Here is a 16,916-nt window from a genome sequence, read left to right on the forward strand (position 1 = left end):
ATATGTTTCTTTTCATAGCTGGATTTCACATTTTTAAACATAACAGGCAAAGTAATAATCCGTTTGTAAAATAAAATCATTACGGTCTTATGGGACAACAAGACCTTTCATATGACACTAATTTTATAAAAATCGGGCCAGCCATCTCTGAGAAACATGAGTGAGATTAAATAGTCTCCAGGACACGTTTCTTTCCATAACTTCTGAACCACATGTCCAATATTCATAAAATTCAAAAGTTAAGGGTTTTTAAGGTAGCCCGTTCATTTGAAACAAATTAATCAAATCAGATGTGTGGTTTCTGAGATATTGATGTTTCGTGATTTTTACACTTTGATACATAACCTCTAAACTAGAAATCAGATTACAATAAAATTCAATAGGGTCTTATAAGGCAACTAGACCTTTCATTTGCAATCAATTTCATTGAAATCTGTTCGGTCAGACCATCTCTGAGAATAGTGAGTGCGAAAAAAGGTGCACATACACAACATATACACCTATACATGCTTAGATGCAGAAAATGCTCGATTCGTCTAACTGAGTCGCGTAGTATATGACATTCGGCCATTTGGATCACTTTTCTACCTTTTAATTAGCCAGTGATCGTTAGGAGGAAGTCAATATGTTTACTTTCATTATGTGATTTCACATTTTCATGAACAACGGACAAAGTTACAATCCGATTGCAATGAAATTCAATAGCAACCTATGGGGCAACTAGACCTTTCATTTGGTACTAATTTTGTGAAAATCGGTTCAGCCATCTCTGAGAAAAATGAGTGAGTTTAAACAACCTCAGGATAACTTTTCTTTACATAACTTTTGAACCATATGTTCAATCATTACGAAATTCAAAAGTTAAGGGTTCTGGAGACAGCCCGATCATTTGAAAAATTTTTTTTTAAATCGGTTGTGTGGTTTCTGAGATATTGATGTTTCGTGATTTTTACATTTTGATACATAACCTCTAAACTAAAAATCCGATTACAATGAAATTCAATAGCAACCTATGGCGCAACTAGACCTTTCATTTGAAATTAATTTTATGAAAATCGGACCAGCCATCTCTAAGAAAGTGAGTGAGAAAAAAAAGTTGCACATACATACACACACACACACACACACACACACACACACACACACACACACACACACACACACACACACACACATACACACATACATACATACATACATACAGAAAATGCTCAGTTCGTCGAAAGGGGTCGAGTGGTATATGACATTCGGCCATTAGGACCACTTTTATACCTTTGGTTTTTTCAGTGATTGCTATACCTTTCTAGGAGAAAGGCAAAAATCATTGAAATAACATGACTTAACAACGTTTAAAGTGCTCTCCAAAATTCAAATTTAATCCAATTGTCTTAATATTTGGAAAACACGTTTTTCAATACAGTAGAACTTTAAAAAAATATAAAATATCAATAATTAGAACTTGAGTTTTGTCCGGCTTCCGGCCACTGTGCGCTGCTTCTCTTGGGGTTTTCGTTACCAAATGAATACCACTTTACTGTTCGGAAACTACAACTTTATTTTTAACACAATCTTCTCATTAGCAAACAACTTTTATTCTTATTCCTTTAACTAAATTATATCTATTTCTATTAATTCAAACTTTGGATATTCAACATCCTAGCTGTTTCCTGGCGCAAGTATTAATTTGTAATGGCTCCTTTCTCCGTCGTCTCGTTGGTTTTGTTCTGCAGCAGACAACACCGGCTCCAAAGACTCCGCTCCTCCTCAGGTAAAACATCGCGAAACTCGGCCGCTGTTAGCTTTCGGATATTGACCTCGATGATGCACTGGTGATGATGACAACTCTGCCGTGTGTGTGTTGTTGATTGTCACCTCACGGCCCTCCCGTGCAGTAAATGTTGTTAAATACCGACAGGGGTGTGTGGAACATTTGCCACGGTAGACGAAAACATGCGTGTAGGCATGTTGTTTTTTTAATTCTTTCGTTAGTTTTCGCGACAATATTGTTGGAGTAGATCTTGCGCTTCAGGCTTGGCCAAAAATCCTCGATGGGACGCAACTTGGGGACGTTTGGTGGGTTCGCCAACTTCGGTACCACATCGGTATTCAGCTGCTCCACCCCCTCCAACGATCGCTTCGAGTAGTGGGCCGACGCCAAATCCGGCCAAAACACCGCGTCTTCGGTCTTCTGGTGTTTCTTGATGAACGACGCAACTTCCGGCAGGCACTTCGTACTATAAATTTCCCCGCTCACGCTAGTCCGGAGCGAAAGAAGAGCAAACTTTGACATCCCTTTCTCGCTGATTGTCAGCCACAGTAGCATTTTCTTGAGGAACTTGGTGTGTGGAATAAACTTCACCTCGGTGCCCACTTCCTTCGTGGGGGAGGTAAAATACGAAGTGCCTTGCCAGTGGTTACCATGCAAGGTGAGACAGGTCTCGGTGTTCATCATCACCACCACGTCGTGATTTGCCGGGCAAACCATCTTATTCAGGCGCTGCCGCTGCGTCATTGCCTGCAGCTCCGAGACTAGTAGACGAGGCTGCTGCTTCCTGACATGTATGTCCAGGGGCGGACGAAGGGTAATTTGAGCTGCTTGCGAAAAATTGATTGGGTGCCCCCGCACTGTGGTCCAGAAATGAAAAAAGGTGGTCAAAAGTCATTTTCTTGTAAACGTTACATTTCAGAGCAATACTGTCTTCAGGAGGTTTTTGAGTAAAAATAGATCATTCTTTGGACATTAACAGATCCGTGATTTATCCCCCTACAAGTGAGATAATAGGAGCATTTTCTCTAAAAATCTATATTTTCTATCGTCGTCTTTGGCAAAGTTTTTCAAAATAACACAACAGAAAACTTTGCTGAAGACACTAGGTAGCTATTTCTCAATCTTACTGAGCTATCTGATTATGTTCAATGATGTTTTAAAAAAAAAGTTTTTGCCGTTAAAATTCATATTTTAACCTACTATACCTCTGATATTCTCACTGAACTTTTAAAACAACATCAGACCTTTATTTTTTATATGTTACAGCAGACTTTAATTAATGATATTTAGGTTTCTATCAATATTTCCTGCCAAAAAATTTACTTTTGACAAGTAATTTTCGATTTTTTGCCGTTACCCAACACATCCCACGGCAAGATTACCACCAATTGAATTGTCCATGTGCTCTGCACACACGGCAGTTAAAATTTCTTGCAGAAATTTGCAGAAACTTATAAAATCATGGAACAAAACAACTTTCACGTAAGTTCATTTATGTCTTGTTGATCAATAGCGGATCTTTGTTGCGAAAAACATAGCAAGCTTTGCATTTTTACATTTTGATGCATCTTTTGAAGTATAATCAATGCATGTAAACAATAACTAATTATTATTGTTGCCTACTTAAGATGAATGATATGAACGGTGCACCTATTCGGAAGTATTTGAGCTGAAATTTAAATTTTCAAAAACCACGTGTTTACATGCATCGAGTATACTGCAAAAGATGCATCAAAAGGTAAAAATTCAAAGTTTTTGTTCCATGATTTTACAAGTTTCTGCAAATTTCTGCAAAAAATTTTAACTGCCGTGCGTGCAGAGCACATGGACAATTCAATTGGTGGTAATCTTGTCGTGGGATGTGTTGGGAAACGGCAGAAAATCGAAAATTACTTGTCAAAAGTAAATTTTTTGGCAGGAAATATTGATAGAAACCTAAATATCATAAATTAAAGTCTGCTGTAACATATAAAAAATAATGGTCTGATGTTGTTTCAAAAGTTCAGTGAGAATATCAGAGGTATAGTAGGTTAAAATATGAATGTTAACGGCAAAAACTTTATTTTTAAAACATCATTGAACATAATCAGATAGCTCAGTAAGATTGAGAAATAGCTACCTAGTGTCTTCAGCAAAATTTTTTGTAATATTATTTTGGAAAACTTTGCCAAAGACGACGATAAAAAATATTGATTTTTAGAGAAAATGCTCCTTTTATCTCGCTTGTAGGGGGATTAATCACGGATTTGTTAATGTCCAAAGAAGGATCTTTTTTTACTCGAAAACTTTCCCGAAGACAGTATTGCTCTAAAATGTAACGTTTACGAGAAAATGATTTTTGACCACCTTTTTTCATTTCTGGACCACAGTGCCCCGTGCTCATCATTGTTTAGTTTATGTTATGAGCATTTTAAAAGAAGTAGGCACTGACATGCAGTCCTTGAGTCGATAACCTGCCGAACAATCAAATTATCATTATCATTCGAGTTTTATTTTCCCAAATTTTTCGCTCATTGATTTGGCGTCCTTCGATGATTGACGAGCAGGCGACCGCCTGCTTCGCCTTCGCGTTAATCCGCCCATGTGTATGTCCATGTTCGCCAGGCACTTTTTCACTATTTGGTCGATTACACCGACCTCCCGGCCAAGCGCACGCAGTGATGTAACCTCTTTTTCCTCGGTCTTCTTCTTCAGCATCTTTTGGAGCTTCTTGTCGCTCAGGGTCGCCGGCCGTCCGGAACCGGCCTTTCTTTCAATGCTCTGAGTATTGTTCAATAGTGCTAAGATGTTGTAAATGCCGAAACGGGCGTACCTGGTGTCCATAAACTGCCGCACGATGTCCCTTTTCGACGCTACGGGGTACCGTTCTTTGAACGCGCACACTTCTGAAAAAAGTAGTTTCACTGTTTTCGCCATCACGGTTAGAGTTCGACTAAAAGAACTGTCAAATTTTTTCTGCTGACTCATGGGTTAATGTGATTGATGCTGCATGCGTAGTTTTGTCAGTGCGTGTAAAGGTAAAGGTAAAATCGTCAAATTTTGTCCATTTTTCCAACGCAAACCTTGACAACAAATGGCCTGGAAGGTAGTGGAAGACCAGTCGAAGTAATTGGAAAAATAGGGCTTTGTTCTTCTTGCCTAAATCATAGTTGAAGTCCTGTGGTTTGGCTTTTAATCGAGATGCACGCCAGAACAAATGTTTGAAGAAAATTTTTATTCCATTTCTTCACAAATACCATGCCACAGGTTTGTGTTTTGGACAATGAAACATCATTACATTAGCACAATAAACGCATACGTTGTTGAACAACCATCCGACCCCATTTGTACCCAATATACGCAACCCACACAGTAAGAAAGCTTTATATCGAATCCCTGGCTCCGTCGGTTATGATAGAAAATACCATAAGGCGACATCCATAAATTACGTAACACAAAAACCCTATTTTTGAACCCCTACCCCCCATATGTAACGAAACGTAACGCCAACACCTACCCTCCCATAAAAATTACGTAACGCTGTAGAAAGATTTTCTTGATAAAGATGCTCGTTTTTGGAAAATCCCTCCAGAGATTTTTTGTTTAATGCTAATGAAGGGATCTCCAATAAATCGGTTTATCTCTAAATACATATATATTTTTTGAACAGCAGTAAAAAAATCCAAAATTTCAGTTATCACATTCTAATTCCAGTAATTATAATTAGTTTTCAGTAATTATAATTAGTCAAAAATGTTATTTCATTGGGTATCACATGAACCTTCAAGAAGTACCTGATTGGAACATTATTTTCAAACAGTCAAAAACGATAACCGGCACAAAAAAGTATCACTTTTTTGAAACAATGAAAATCGTAACTGCATATTTAATTAAAATATGAGATAAATCATTTGAATCAAACAAACTCACTCTTTCAGAATCGTTCGCCTAATCGACTTGTACTCAAAGAATGAAATATACATATTGATCACATATCTTTATTTACTTATGATTGTTACTGGAGACTCACAAATAATTTTGAACGAGGTGTATTTTCCTAAATAAGCTTAACTTTTCAAATATAAATCCAAACTACCTTGAAAAAGGATGCATTTAGAGAGATAACCACTAACAGTTTTTTTAATTTGAAAAGACTATCTTAATCAGTTCACATCATGAGAATTCATTTTCAAGACGTTGAAATTGAAATTCGATTGCACTTTTTACTAGTTTTGTTATAACTTCAAGTTTCAATGAAATATCAAATGAAAATATTCAACTACTCTTTTTTAATTAAGATTTTGTGTTTATTTAGTTTTTTAACGTAAATCGGAGACAATTGAAATGGAATAAACAGTTCATTTGACATGGATTTGCTCACCAAGCTCAAAGGGGAAATTCCTAGCTCTGGTACATTCTGATACGTTGAAGGCAATAATGGCGAACTCAAGATTGTTGATTCATTTATACTGCAATCCAGATAATTTAACTGTTTAGATTAAAAGCTGTTTGATATACCGTTTTGAAGATTAGCGAATCTGATGCACACACAAAAAATTCACAGTAGTAAAGATAAATCACGTGGACTGGCATAACGAGGTAAAATAATGGTGAGTATAAAAGCACGGCAAAGGATAACCAGGTAATGCATTCAGGATGAAGAGTCTAGTGCTTCTGTTCGCTATTCTGGCCGCGGTCAGCGCTGAGTGGATCGACATTGATTGGTCCCAGGTGAAACCGATCGAGGAGTTCGATCACTACTGGGCTCGTCTACCCCGGGAGCTGCAATTCCTTCGCAAGTTGACGCCAACCCGTAGAGTCACCAATGGACAGCAGGCCACACCGGGTCAGTTCCCGTATCAAATCGCCCTGCTTAGTACTTTCTCCGGTGGTACCGGTTTGTGCGGAGGAACTGTTTTGACAACAACTTTCATCCTGACCGCTGCTCATTGTGTCCAGAATGCTCAAGGAGGAACCGCTATTATGGGTGCTCATAACCGAAATACTGTTGAAGCATCACAACAAAGAATCGCTTTCTCATCCGGAGGCATCAGGATCCATGCTGGATATACTCCAACCAACATTAGAAACGATATCGCCGTAGTACAGTTGAACAGTGCCATGACTTTCACTGATCGTGTCCAGCCGGCTCGTATTCCCGCTGCAGGTGACGGTCGTAGTTTCGCTGGTTTGACCGGAACGGTTTCCGGATTTGGACGTACCTCCGATGCCAGCCAGGCCACTTCCCCTGTGGTTATGTTCGCGAGCAACCCGATCATGACTCATGCGGATTGTTTGGCAAGTTGGGGCAACAACGCGAATCTGATTCAGGCGCAGAACATTTGCATGTCCGGTGCTGGTGGACGTTCGGCCTGCAACGGTGACTCTGGTGGTCCGCTGACCGTTCAAGATGGTGGCACCCTGCAAGTCGGTATCGTATCGTTCGGATCGGCCGCTGGCTGCTCCATCGGAATGCCATCGGTGTACGTTCGCGTGACCGAATTCCGCCAATGGATCGTGGACAATTCGAACTTTTCGTAAGGTAGCTCGCTATTAGTTGTAACATGTTGAAAATGCAATAAATTCGTTTCAATTTTGTTAACATTTCGTTTTTGATAGTCTTTTGTGAACTAGTTCCAAATGTATGTAAGAAAGTCACTCGACTGGATCGCAGTCAAGGTCTTGAAAAAACGAAATCCTTTGAACTGTTTATTATATTATTATAACAAAAATTATCTGTATGCTGATTGCTCGAAATAATGTTTTTTGGCCCTTGGTTCAGTATGAGTGCAATTTATAATGCAGTTGTACTATTCTGTGGTGTCGCAGAGACATTTTCTCTCGAAAGGGCAGTGAAAATTGCTGACATTTGAATTGAGTTTTGAGCTTTATTTGGTTTTATATTTGCGATGGCATAGAGTCATACATTTTATGCCGAATTATTTTTCACTAAAGCACGACTTTTACATTTTTGAAACAGTTTTCTCAAAGCATGTCTTCTAAGTAGCCAGATGAATTTCTTGATTGAAACAAATTAAGTAACGAAGAAGAACATGTTTTAACTAATGATATGTGAAAATTTTTTTGGTATTCAATTTTGTCAAAAGAGTGTATAACTAGCCTAATCTTTTCTCTTCGCAGAAATTTTTTAGTCCTATCGTTTTTTTCGTTCGAATCATCTTTTCTATGAGAGTCTCAAAAAAACGTAATTTCATTTAAAAAACGTAAAAAAAACAATTTTGAATAACATTTTCTTCTTAAACCCTTCCCACCCAACCCGTGGCTTGTCAGCCATCTGTTCCGGGTTTGAAGTCTAGTCTTTCTTGGGTAAGTATTCGAGGAAACTTATTCAGGAAAGATTGATCTTGTGACTGACAAACAATGGTTTTGTATGGCAAAATCGCACCCCGGCTTACGGTATATATTTTTTTTCACGCATTTTCGAAAATTCTCAAATGATATAAAAAATCAGCTGGATTAAACAAAATGTGTTAAGACATAACCTTAGTAAACTAGTATAATTCAAATTTCGACTGAACACGAATATGTTTTATATTGAAACTTTATACAGTAACGTTAACACAACTTTTAACGGTAACGTTTAATTTCGCACAATATTGATGTGGTTCCGCACCATCCAACATTTGCGTACAAAATTATCATCATGAGAGGCAATTAGTAGCTTTTCCTACTAATTTTAAACTTATCTTAGAAGTGCTTGTTGTAGAAATTTTCATATACGCAGAAATCGGACTGATTTGACGTAAGCAACACATTGCTATCAGTAGCGATAGAACGGTTTTCTGGAATTTCCGAATCACCCAAAATACATCAGCAAATTAACTGTACGCAAAACCAGCGTCATACTGCCTACCATCGGCAGCAATCAGCAATATTCCGGTTTAGCGAGAAACACCAAACGTAAGATTGCGAAGAAATACCCATAAATTGTCCACGTTCAATAGCAGCATCTAGATTGGGTGACTTATCTTTGCAAAAAAAACTTAATTCGTTTACTGTTATCGTTCACCTGAAAAGCCAGATAAGCTTCCTCATAAAACCAACCTAAAATCAACCCTCCAATCGTAGTTTGTCAGATTCAAACGATCGAGCCGGAGAATGAAGGTGACCGCTGTACTACTGCTCGCGCTGGTTGCCCTTGTGGCATCAGACGATATTGACTGGAGCAAAGTGCGACCGATCTCGCGCATGCCACGCTACTGGCGACGCATTCCGAAACAACTGATCCGTCAAATGGTCAGCGATTTGGAGGATTTCCCGAGACACAGACCGGACGGAAGAATAGTTGGTGGATACGAAGCCACTCCCGGCCAGTTTCCATACCAGGCTGTGTTGATTTCCCAGTTTCCCGAGGGTGGCGCACTGTGTGGAGGTTCTATCCTCAGTGCGAACTTCATTCTAACTGCTGCCCATTGTGTCGATCAAGCGAGCGGAGGTACTGCCATTCTGGGCGCCCAAGATCGTACGAATGCTGATGAAGTGGGACAGGTACGAATTCCGTTCGATCAATCAGGAATCTACTACCACGAGGACTGGACTCCGGAATTGATTCGTAACGATATTGCAACGGTTCGTCTGCAAAGTCCAGTTACGTTCACTGATCGCATTCAACCCGTTACGTTGCCAACCTGGAGTGATGTAGAGAACGATTTCGCCGGTATCACCGGAACAGTATCGGGATTCGGACGCTTCTCGGATGATATAGCCCAAGCTTCGGATATTCTGCGGTATGTCACCAATCCGATCCAAACCAATACGGCGTGCAACATTCGATTCCTGGGATTGATTCAGCCGGAGAACATTTGCCTGGCCGGCGATAATGGACGGGGTGCTTGCAGCGTAAGTTGTTACCGTCAATTCTTTTTCCGCAAATGATAGCGTGGTAATGTTTGTTGTTTTCTTTGTAGGGTGATTCCGGTGGTCCTCTAACGATTTCGCGTGGTGGCGATACCGTGCAAGTCGGTGTCGTTTCGTTCGGTCTGGCACTGGGATGCGAACGCAACTGGCCGTCCGCGTTTGCCCGTACCACCTCGTTCCTGCAGTGGATTCAGGCCCGCTCGGATGTGATCATTCAAGCTTAGATATGTTGAGCTGGCGGCTATAAGACAGTTTTTTAATGACGAATGATCAAAAGTTTTAGATTGTAAATTGACATTAATAAACCAGTACGATTTGTTATGAGTTAAATTTGATGTTATATGGAAGGTCGTTTTAGACCTGCAGAATTTCAAAAATTTTCAAACACTATCGCCTAAATATATGCACATTTTGCGATGAGACTAAAGTTACTGAAATGTCATTTCAAACTGCATCACTATTAAACTTGAAGACTAGAGACTTTATGAGAAAAACATAGTCAAAATTCATTGAAATTAATCCTTTTACTTAGGTACTAATTTTACTTTCCTGGTGACAAAATCAAATCGACCTGCTACCAAGGTCTATCAAGGGCTTCTGGCTCTTCATCGTCTGATTGCTCAGGATTGTTTTCTTCATTGTGTAATAGCATTCAACAGTATCGAGGGTTGTTGTTTTTCAGCCCAGGTAGTGGTGGAGTTTCTATTGGTAACAGAGGAATTTCTTGGACTTCTTCATGTTCAGCAGGTGGATCTCCAGAAACAAGAGCTTCAAGGATATTTGCATCAGCTACGTTAGGTTCACTCAGTAAAACAAACATTGTGCCATGTCAAAAAAATTCGTTAGGTTTACGTCCAAATTCGTCGTGGAAAACAGTAAGTGGTGCAAGGTTGCACCATTCGAACGGATTAGTTGTCAAGCTTTGTCTAGTAGTATATTGTAGTTGACCTTTCCTATGCGTTCGATTGGTGGTTTCAGAAGCGCCGATATAGTTCGCATTGGTCTTCTCTGACCATTTCGCGTGGTGACTGACCATCGAGATCTGGTGTTGCCAGGAATGTTTCCAGAGCTTATTCTTTCTTAAAGTTTCTCTTGGCAGTGTCCACAAAGCGTTCAGCCAAACCGTTGGACTGATATAACGGATCCCCAAAAACTTGCAGAACTTTTTAAAGCTGTAATTTATGAACTGCGATCGGTTTTTTTCCCTGGTAGAAGACTGAACCACTGCGACAATTTTTTGATCTATTGTGGTATGCTTCAACTTACTCTTAGTGCGTACGAGCGGGTACATCACTATCCGGCGAGTTGATGTTCTTACTACATCCCACATTATCCCAGTTGGGCAACGCACTTCGTATGAAGTTTATTACCTCACCGGAACTTTGCCTCCAAATATTCGGCATTCGCAGAGTAGATGTTCTGGAGTTTCGCTTTCGATGCCACACAGGTGACATTTATCATCATCAAGTTTGCCTATCTTCTTGAGATGATACTTACTCGGACAGTGCCCTGTAATAAGACCTGTGAATGTCCTCAGGTCTTTCTTATTTAACCTGAGCAGTACGATGCTCTTCTCGCGATTTGACTCTATGAATCTTTTCGATTGTCGTAATCCGCTTATGACCTTGTCTGGCTAGTAAGTCGGCCATTTCGTTTCCTTCGATTCCACAATGACCAGGAACCCAGTATAAGTTAACCTGGTTTTTCATAGCTAACTTTCGGAGCGCCAGAATGCATTCCCACACTAGTTTAGAGTAGCAGAAAGGAGAATTCAGGGCTTTAAGTGCTGCCTGACTGTCACAGAAAATGCAAATATTTGCGTGTCGATAATTTATTTTCAGACACGTATTCGTGCATTCTATTATCGCGTATATTTTCGCCTGGAATACTGTTGGCCAGTGTCCCATGGGAAAAAAATTATTAATTCATGGTCCTGTGAATCCCGCACCCGCGGAACCATTCATTTTACAACCGTCTGTGTAGAAACAAAGTGAACCGTCCCGAATTTTGGGTCCACCTTGTTGCCAACTTTCTCGTTCTATCACTAATATTTTGTAAGAAATTTCCCTTCTTTTTATTAGATTATTTATTTGGAAATCTTTCAGTATTCTCAGGTGTCCTGTTGGATCTCCTTCTTTTAGGTTGTACTGTCGATTTAGCCTTAGAGCACTTTTTTCGCTTCTAGTTGAACCACCTAATGTAGTGGAAGAAGGTGAAGTATTGCATCTAGGGCTTTTTATGGAGTGCTTCTCATAGCTCCACAAATCGATGCACAGGTCAATCTTTGGATTTTACTTAGCTTAGCTTGAGTGGATGTTTCAGTGGTTTTGGGCCACCAAACTAACGAGGTGTAGGTTATTCTGGGACATGGGGTAAAATGTATCATGCTGGGTTAGGGACCCCAGTTTTTTACAATGGCTCTGCTACATACCCATAGGGCGTTCGTGGCCTTGGTAATTGTTTGTTCGATTTGAGTGTTCCAGCTTAGTTTCTGGTCAAGTATGATTCCCAAATATTTGACTTCAGTGGAAAGCTTTTATCGGTGTCTTCCAAACGCAATTTAGGATTAATGTATTTCCTTTTTCGAGTGAAAGGAACAATAGTTGTTTTGGATGGATTTAAACTCATCCCCTCTCGTTTGCACCGTTGAGCTGCGAGATTAAGTGCAGTTTGCATTCTATGTATTAGAAATAACGCAGTCGTGCTTTCCCCTAACTGAAATCACTACGTCGTCTGCAAAACCTATCACTTCGAAACCGTTTTCCGAGAGGTTTCGAAGAAGATCGTCTTCGATTAATGATCATAACAGGGAAGATAATATCCACCCTTGAGGGCATCCTTTTATAGTTTTTCTTGTTAGGGACGTGCCACCGAGTTTAGCCGTTATTTCGCGACTTATTAGCATGGCATGAATCCACTTCATTGTGTTCCTGTCTATGCCATGCTTTTCCATGGCTATTTTCATTGAGTTCTGAAACGCATTATCAAATGCTCCCTTCATATCAAGAGAGGCTGATAGGGAAATTTCCTTGGCATGGATGAATTTTTCGATTTTTCCCACTAACATATGTAGCGCGTCAGTGGTTGATACGTTGTTCTTGTAAGCAAATTGAAATTTGCTTAATGGATTGGATTTTATATATGGGTCATTCCATGTCAAGTGTCCGAGAAAATGCGTCGACCATCTCCGATTTCGACCAAAATTTGTGAGTCGATGTATTTTGGGCCGGAACTTGTAAGTACAAAGTGTTGTACCGATCGGTGGACCCCTCGGCCAATAGGACTGCCTCCACTTTTTGCGAATTTAGCAAAACACCTTTTTTATTTTGTGAATATCTCGGGACCCTGAAGAGCTACAGGTGATATTGACATATCATTTTGAAGGGTTTTAGACGTAGAATCGAACTACGTCATCAACTTTTTTCTGCAGTGTTGCCAATATTGCATTTTTTTCGATTCAAACTTAATTTGCAATATCCTCAAAATACCCCTCTTCGATTTTGATTTTGACCACGCCAATGTGTTTAGCAGACGATTTTACATAGGAATCACTTATCATCAAAAAACAAAACTTAGCGTTCCAGAGATACGGGAGTTTATAGTACTTCAGCTTAACTTTAAGGAAAAGTATTGACATCATGATTCCATTTGCCCCTTTTTAACCTATACGTTCTTGAAATTATCGAAAAAATAAGCTAAAATATGATATAACTTTATAAGAAAAAGTCCTGGAGATATAAGGTATTGACAAAAATGTATGTTTTGTGTGCCCTAACAATTCCTCCGAACAACATTTTCGTGTAAAATGCAACTAACAAAAGTTAAATACATAAAACTTAATTTTAAGTAAGTCCCATGTAATACACTTTGGTGCTTATTACGGTGAAATATATTTCACTCTCACGCTCACTTCACTTTTTTAGACCTATTCCCGATTCCACCTCAAGTGAGGTGACAAAAATCACCTCCGTTGAGTGAGATTGACAGTGAAGTGAAATTGAGAATAGGACAAGTGAAATGAGATTAGTTCCCAACTCGAAAATCTCTAAGTCCCAGAAAGTCGTTTTTTTCGTTTTTTTTAGATAACACCAGATCTTGACGTGTTCTGCATTTCTAAGACATGCGGCATCAAAAAAAATGTTTTTTTCGGAATCGGAAATTTCCTGAACTAGTTTGCTTTTTTTTCATCGGGCAAAAAAATGGAAATTTGACCGCTTTAAGGCACGGATCAAATTCTGATTCGTTTCGTTACTGAGGAATAAGTCCAATATTTATCATTAGATCACAAATCAATCAATTTAAGACTTATGACATCTTCGTGGAATCATTTCACCGTTCAAAAAGGTCGTGAAATAATTCCACGCGAAACGTCGCTTTTAACGTTCTCACTTCACTGATATTACACTCATAATAACCCAGATACCGCGGCAGATGTCACTTTGCGACGTTTTTCTCACTTACGTGAGTCCCGTAATAGGATTTTGTTCATTTCACTCTGATTTCACCGTGAAGTGACTCCCGTAATAAGCACCTTTATAACTTTGTATCGAAAAAAGATAGGATTTTCATTTGTTCAACAAAGTTTCATATTTTTGAATTTTCTACAACTTTGCTAAATTCTTCTATCTCTTAACACAAAAAAGTAAATTTTTTTATTTTTAGTATAGTAACTTTTTCATACTTTTTGACAATTTGCGATTATGCGGGTCATTCATACAAACAATTGTTGCGAAGACACTTTTAAGCTAGGATGAAGGTAAAAGGCGCTATGGAATTAAGTTCCACTTTTTGCCTTATTGGACCACTGCACAGTGGGGCGACTTCATACAAAGGCTGGCCAAGCAAAAAAGTGACGATAAATGCGTCAAAAACTTGGTATTTACATAATTTTGGGGCGCTGAACACGAATTTGGCATCCATTTTTTGTTTGGGGCCGTCCATAAAGCACGAAATCCAACTTTTAATATTTTTTGGCACATTTTTCCTTTTTCATAGTTTTGTATGATCTTTGACCACAAGTAGTGTCACCGGGCGTCCTCCCCATTGAAAAAATTTTGCCTAAATATATATATATAAAAATATATATATATATATATATATATATATATATATATATATATATATATATATATATATATATATATATATATATATATATATATATATATATATATATATATATATATATATATATATATATATATTTTTTTTTTTTTTTTTTTTTTTTTTTTTTCAATAAACTAAAACAATATACGTAATTCAAACTAATTACAAATTGAAAAAATCATCATCTTTCGCTGTGATTGCTGAAATCTCCTGTTGAATTGTTTTCAGAAAATTTGAAATTCATTATACTTATCAGCGGGAAAAATATCTTTCGCTGCAATTTTCATTTCTTCTAGCGATTTTCGATGTTTCATTGTTTCATATATATGTTATCTTTCTAATCTGGGGTGGCATTGCGCAGCTCGATTCGAACGATTTTCGCTATTTTCGAGTAGGTCACATACTGCCAGTTATGCTTTAAGCTTAAAAGAACCCGCAAAGTCGAAAAAAATACAAAAAACCAAACATAGCGCCCCCAGCGATCATTTAGTTTTGTTCGAGTTGCTCGAAACGAAATGCGCAATGTCACCCCTGGTTTCTATGGTTGAAAAAGGACATTAAAATACATGTATAAAACCATGAAGTTGAAGGTTCCATAATAAAATTTAACGAATTTATGAATTTGAAAACCAGCCACTGGAATCACACAACGTCCTGAATGAATACGAAAAGATGCGGAGGGCGACGAATATTCTTTGTTTTTTTTTCTCAAACAGCAATATGTGTGCTTTACTTTTGTATGCAAACAAGTGCGAGACAAAAGCAATCTTCAAACGGGCTTTTGTTAGCCGTGGTATGATGGTATGAATTTGCTGCTAGTATTTGACACTTTAATCAGTTTAGCGAATTTCATGATCATAAATTGGAAAAGGCTGAATGTTTTCAATATTGTTTTAAATTTGCAGAAAGAGATAAAGTTTGACACAATTAAAATTTAATAAAGATTTGTTTACTGTTTTCTACTTTCTATTTTATAACTTTTAATTGATAAATTTTGTGATTTTTGCCCAAATTTATATTTTATCCTTACGGATTGAGTACGATATCATAAATTTTCATTAATGGGGTATCATGGTTCTGAATATAATTAATCCTGGATGAAGCTTCAACTTAAAAATAAAAAAATAAAAAATCTACTATCGCTTTTTTCGATAGAATGACAATTTGCGCAGTTTTGCGCTACAGCAGACAGTATGCATTTGAAAGCTTACGTTTTTACCAAAATTGAATGTAGTCACAACCGTGGCAAACTGCAGCAACTAAACTTTTAAGCTACTTTTCTACAAAAAATCACGTTTTTTTATTTTTTTTTTTATTGTCAGGCCTACTATGACCAAATTTTACAATATCTATTGAAAGGGGTTTGTTTTGCACAATATTTACAACAACTTTTCCTTTGATGTCAAAAAAATCCAAGCTATCATTAAAACTACAGAGCGTTTCAAAGTAATGTACTTTTTAAAAAAAAAAGACAAAAAACGTCAGTTTGCCAAGCTTTGAAAAGTCATAAAAAATTCGGATTTAATGATATTACGCCAAAATTTTGGATTTAGATACTTGAATATTATAGCAATAAAGGAAAAATATTATGAAACAGCTAACGAATTTTTTTTTTCGGCTGATGGCCAGCGATTCCCCACTGTGCACTGTGCGCTGCTTTGCTGCTCAATGGTCGTGGTGTCTTCCATTAGGTTTACAAAGCGTTGATACTGGTCAAATAGTGACTGGAGAGTGATCGTTCGGGTTTTCGTTCTTGAGCATGGAAAGTAGTCTTGGTCGGACATCCGCATATTTTGTGGCTTTCAATCCGCTAACGAAAATGAGGCATTTAAAAAGGTTGACGTTGTGCCGTACATACACATGAACCGCTTCCGGAACGTTGACGATTGATGCTCAAAGATTTTATTGAAAATTCTGACTTTGTCTTCAAACTTCATGTCCTCGGGAAGCTTTGGCAGAGTGTAGTTGATATAGCGGCTGGAGTAGACGTACATTCGCCAAATCATTCAGCTGGCCTGTTTCGTGTTCGAAGAGGTCCTGTTAACGATTAAACCAACGCAGCGTCCTAACGTAACTCAGTTATTTTCGCCGAAGAAAAACTTGGTGGTGTTCGATGAGAGGGACTCCAAAATCTGCTGAGGCTGCTGCTGCTGTGCCGCCATCTGCTGTAAGAGTTAAGTCATCT

General features: G+C 38.3%; 3 protein-coding genes across 3 annotated transcripts; 2 read left to right on the forward strand and 1 right to left on the reverse strand.

Moving 5' to 3' along the window:
* Positions 1–1,795: 1,795 nt before the first annotated feature.
* On the reverse strand, positions 1,796–5,142 carry LOC129724554 (uncharacterized). Its single transcript, XM_055679542.1, has 2 exons — positions 4,581–5,142; positions 1,796–2,592 (listed from the first exon to the last, which is right to left on the reverse strand). The coding sequence occupies exon 2, from the start codon at positions 2,510–2,512 to the stop codon at positions 1,874–1,876; it is 639 nt and encodes a 212-aa protein (XP_055535517.1). The 5' UTR covers positions 2,513–2,592; positions 4,581–5,142; the 3' UTR covers positions 1,796–1,873.
* A 1,234-nt stretch (positions 5,143–6,376) lies between these two features.
* LOC129725110 (brachyurin-like) lies at positions 6,377–7,349 on the forward strand. The gene has a single exon (XM_055680565.1). The coding sequence runs from the start codon at positions 6,404–6,406 to the stop codon at positions 7,286–7,288; it is 885 nt and encodes a 294-aa protein (XP_055536540.1). The 5' UTR covers positions 6,377–6,403; the 3' UTR covers positions 7,289–7,349.
* A 1,487-nt stretch (positions 7,350–8,836) lies between these two features.
* On the forward strand, positions 8,837–9,955 carry LOC129725109 (brachyurin-like). Its single transcript, XM_055680564.1, has 2 exons — positions 8,837–9,607; positions 9,676–9,955. Exons 1-2 carry the CDS (start codon positions 8,867–8,869, stop codon positions 9,847–9,849), a joined length of 915 nt encoding a protein of 304 aa, XP_055536539.1. The 5' UTR covers positions 8,837–8,866; the 3' UTR covers positions 9,850–9,955.
* The last annotated feature ends 6,961 nt before the right edge of the window (positions 9,956–16,916 follow it).

Source organism: Wyeomyia smithii, chromosome 2 (assembly GCF_029784165.1).
Source record: "Wyeomyia smithii strain HCP4-BCI-WySm-NY-G18 chromosome 2, ASM2978416v1, whole genome shotgun sequence".
Taxonomy (NCBI): domain Eukaryota; kingdom Metazoa; phylum Arthropoda; class Insecta; order Diptera; family Culicidae; genus Wyeomyia; species Wyeomyia smithii.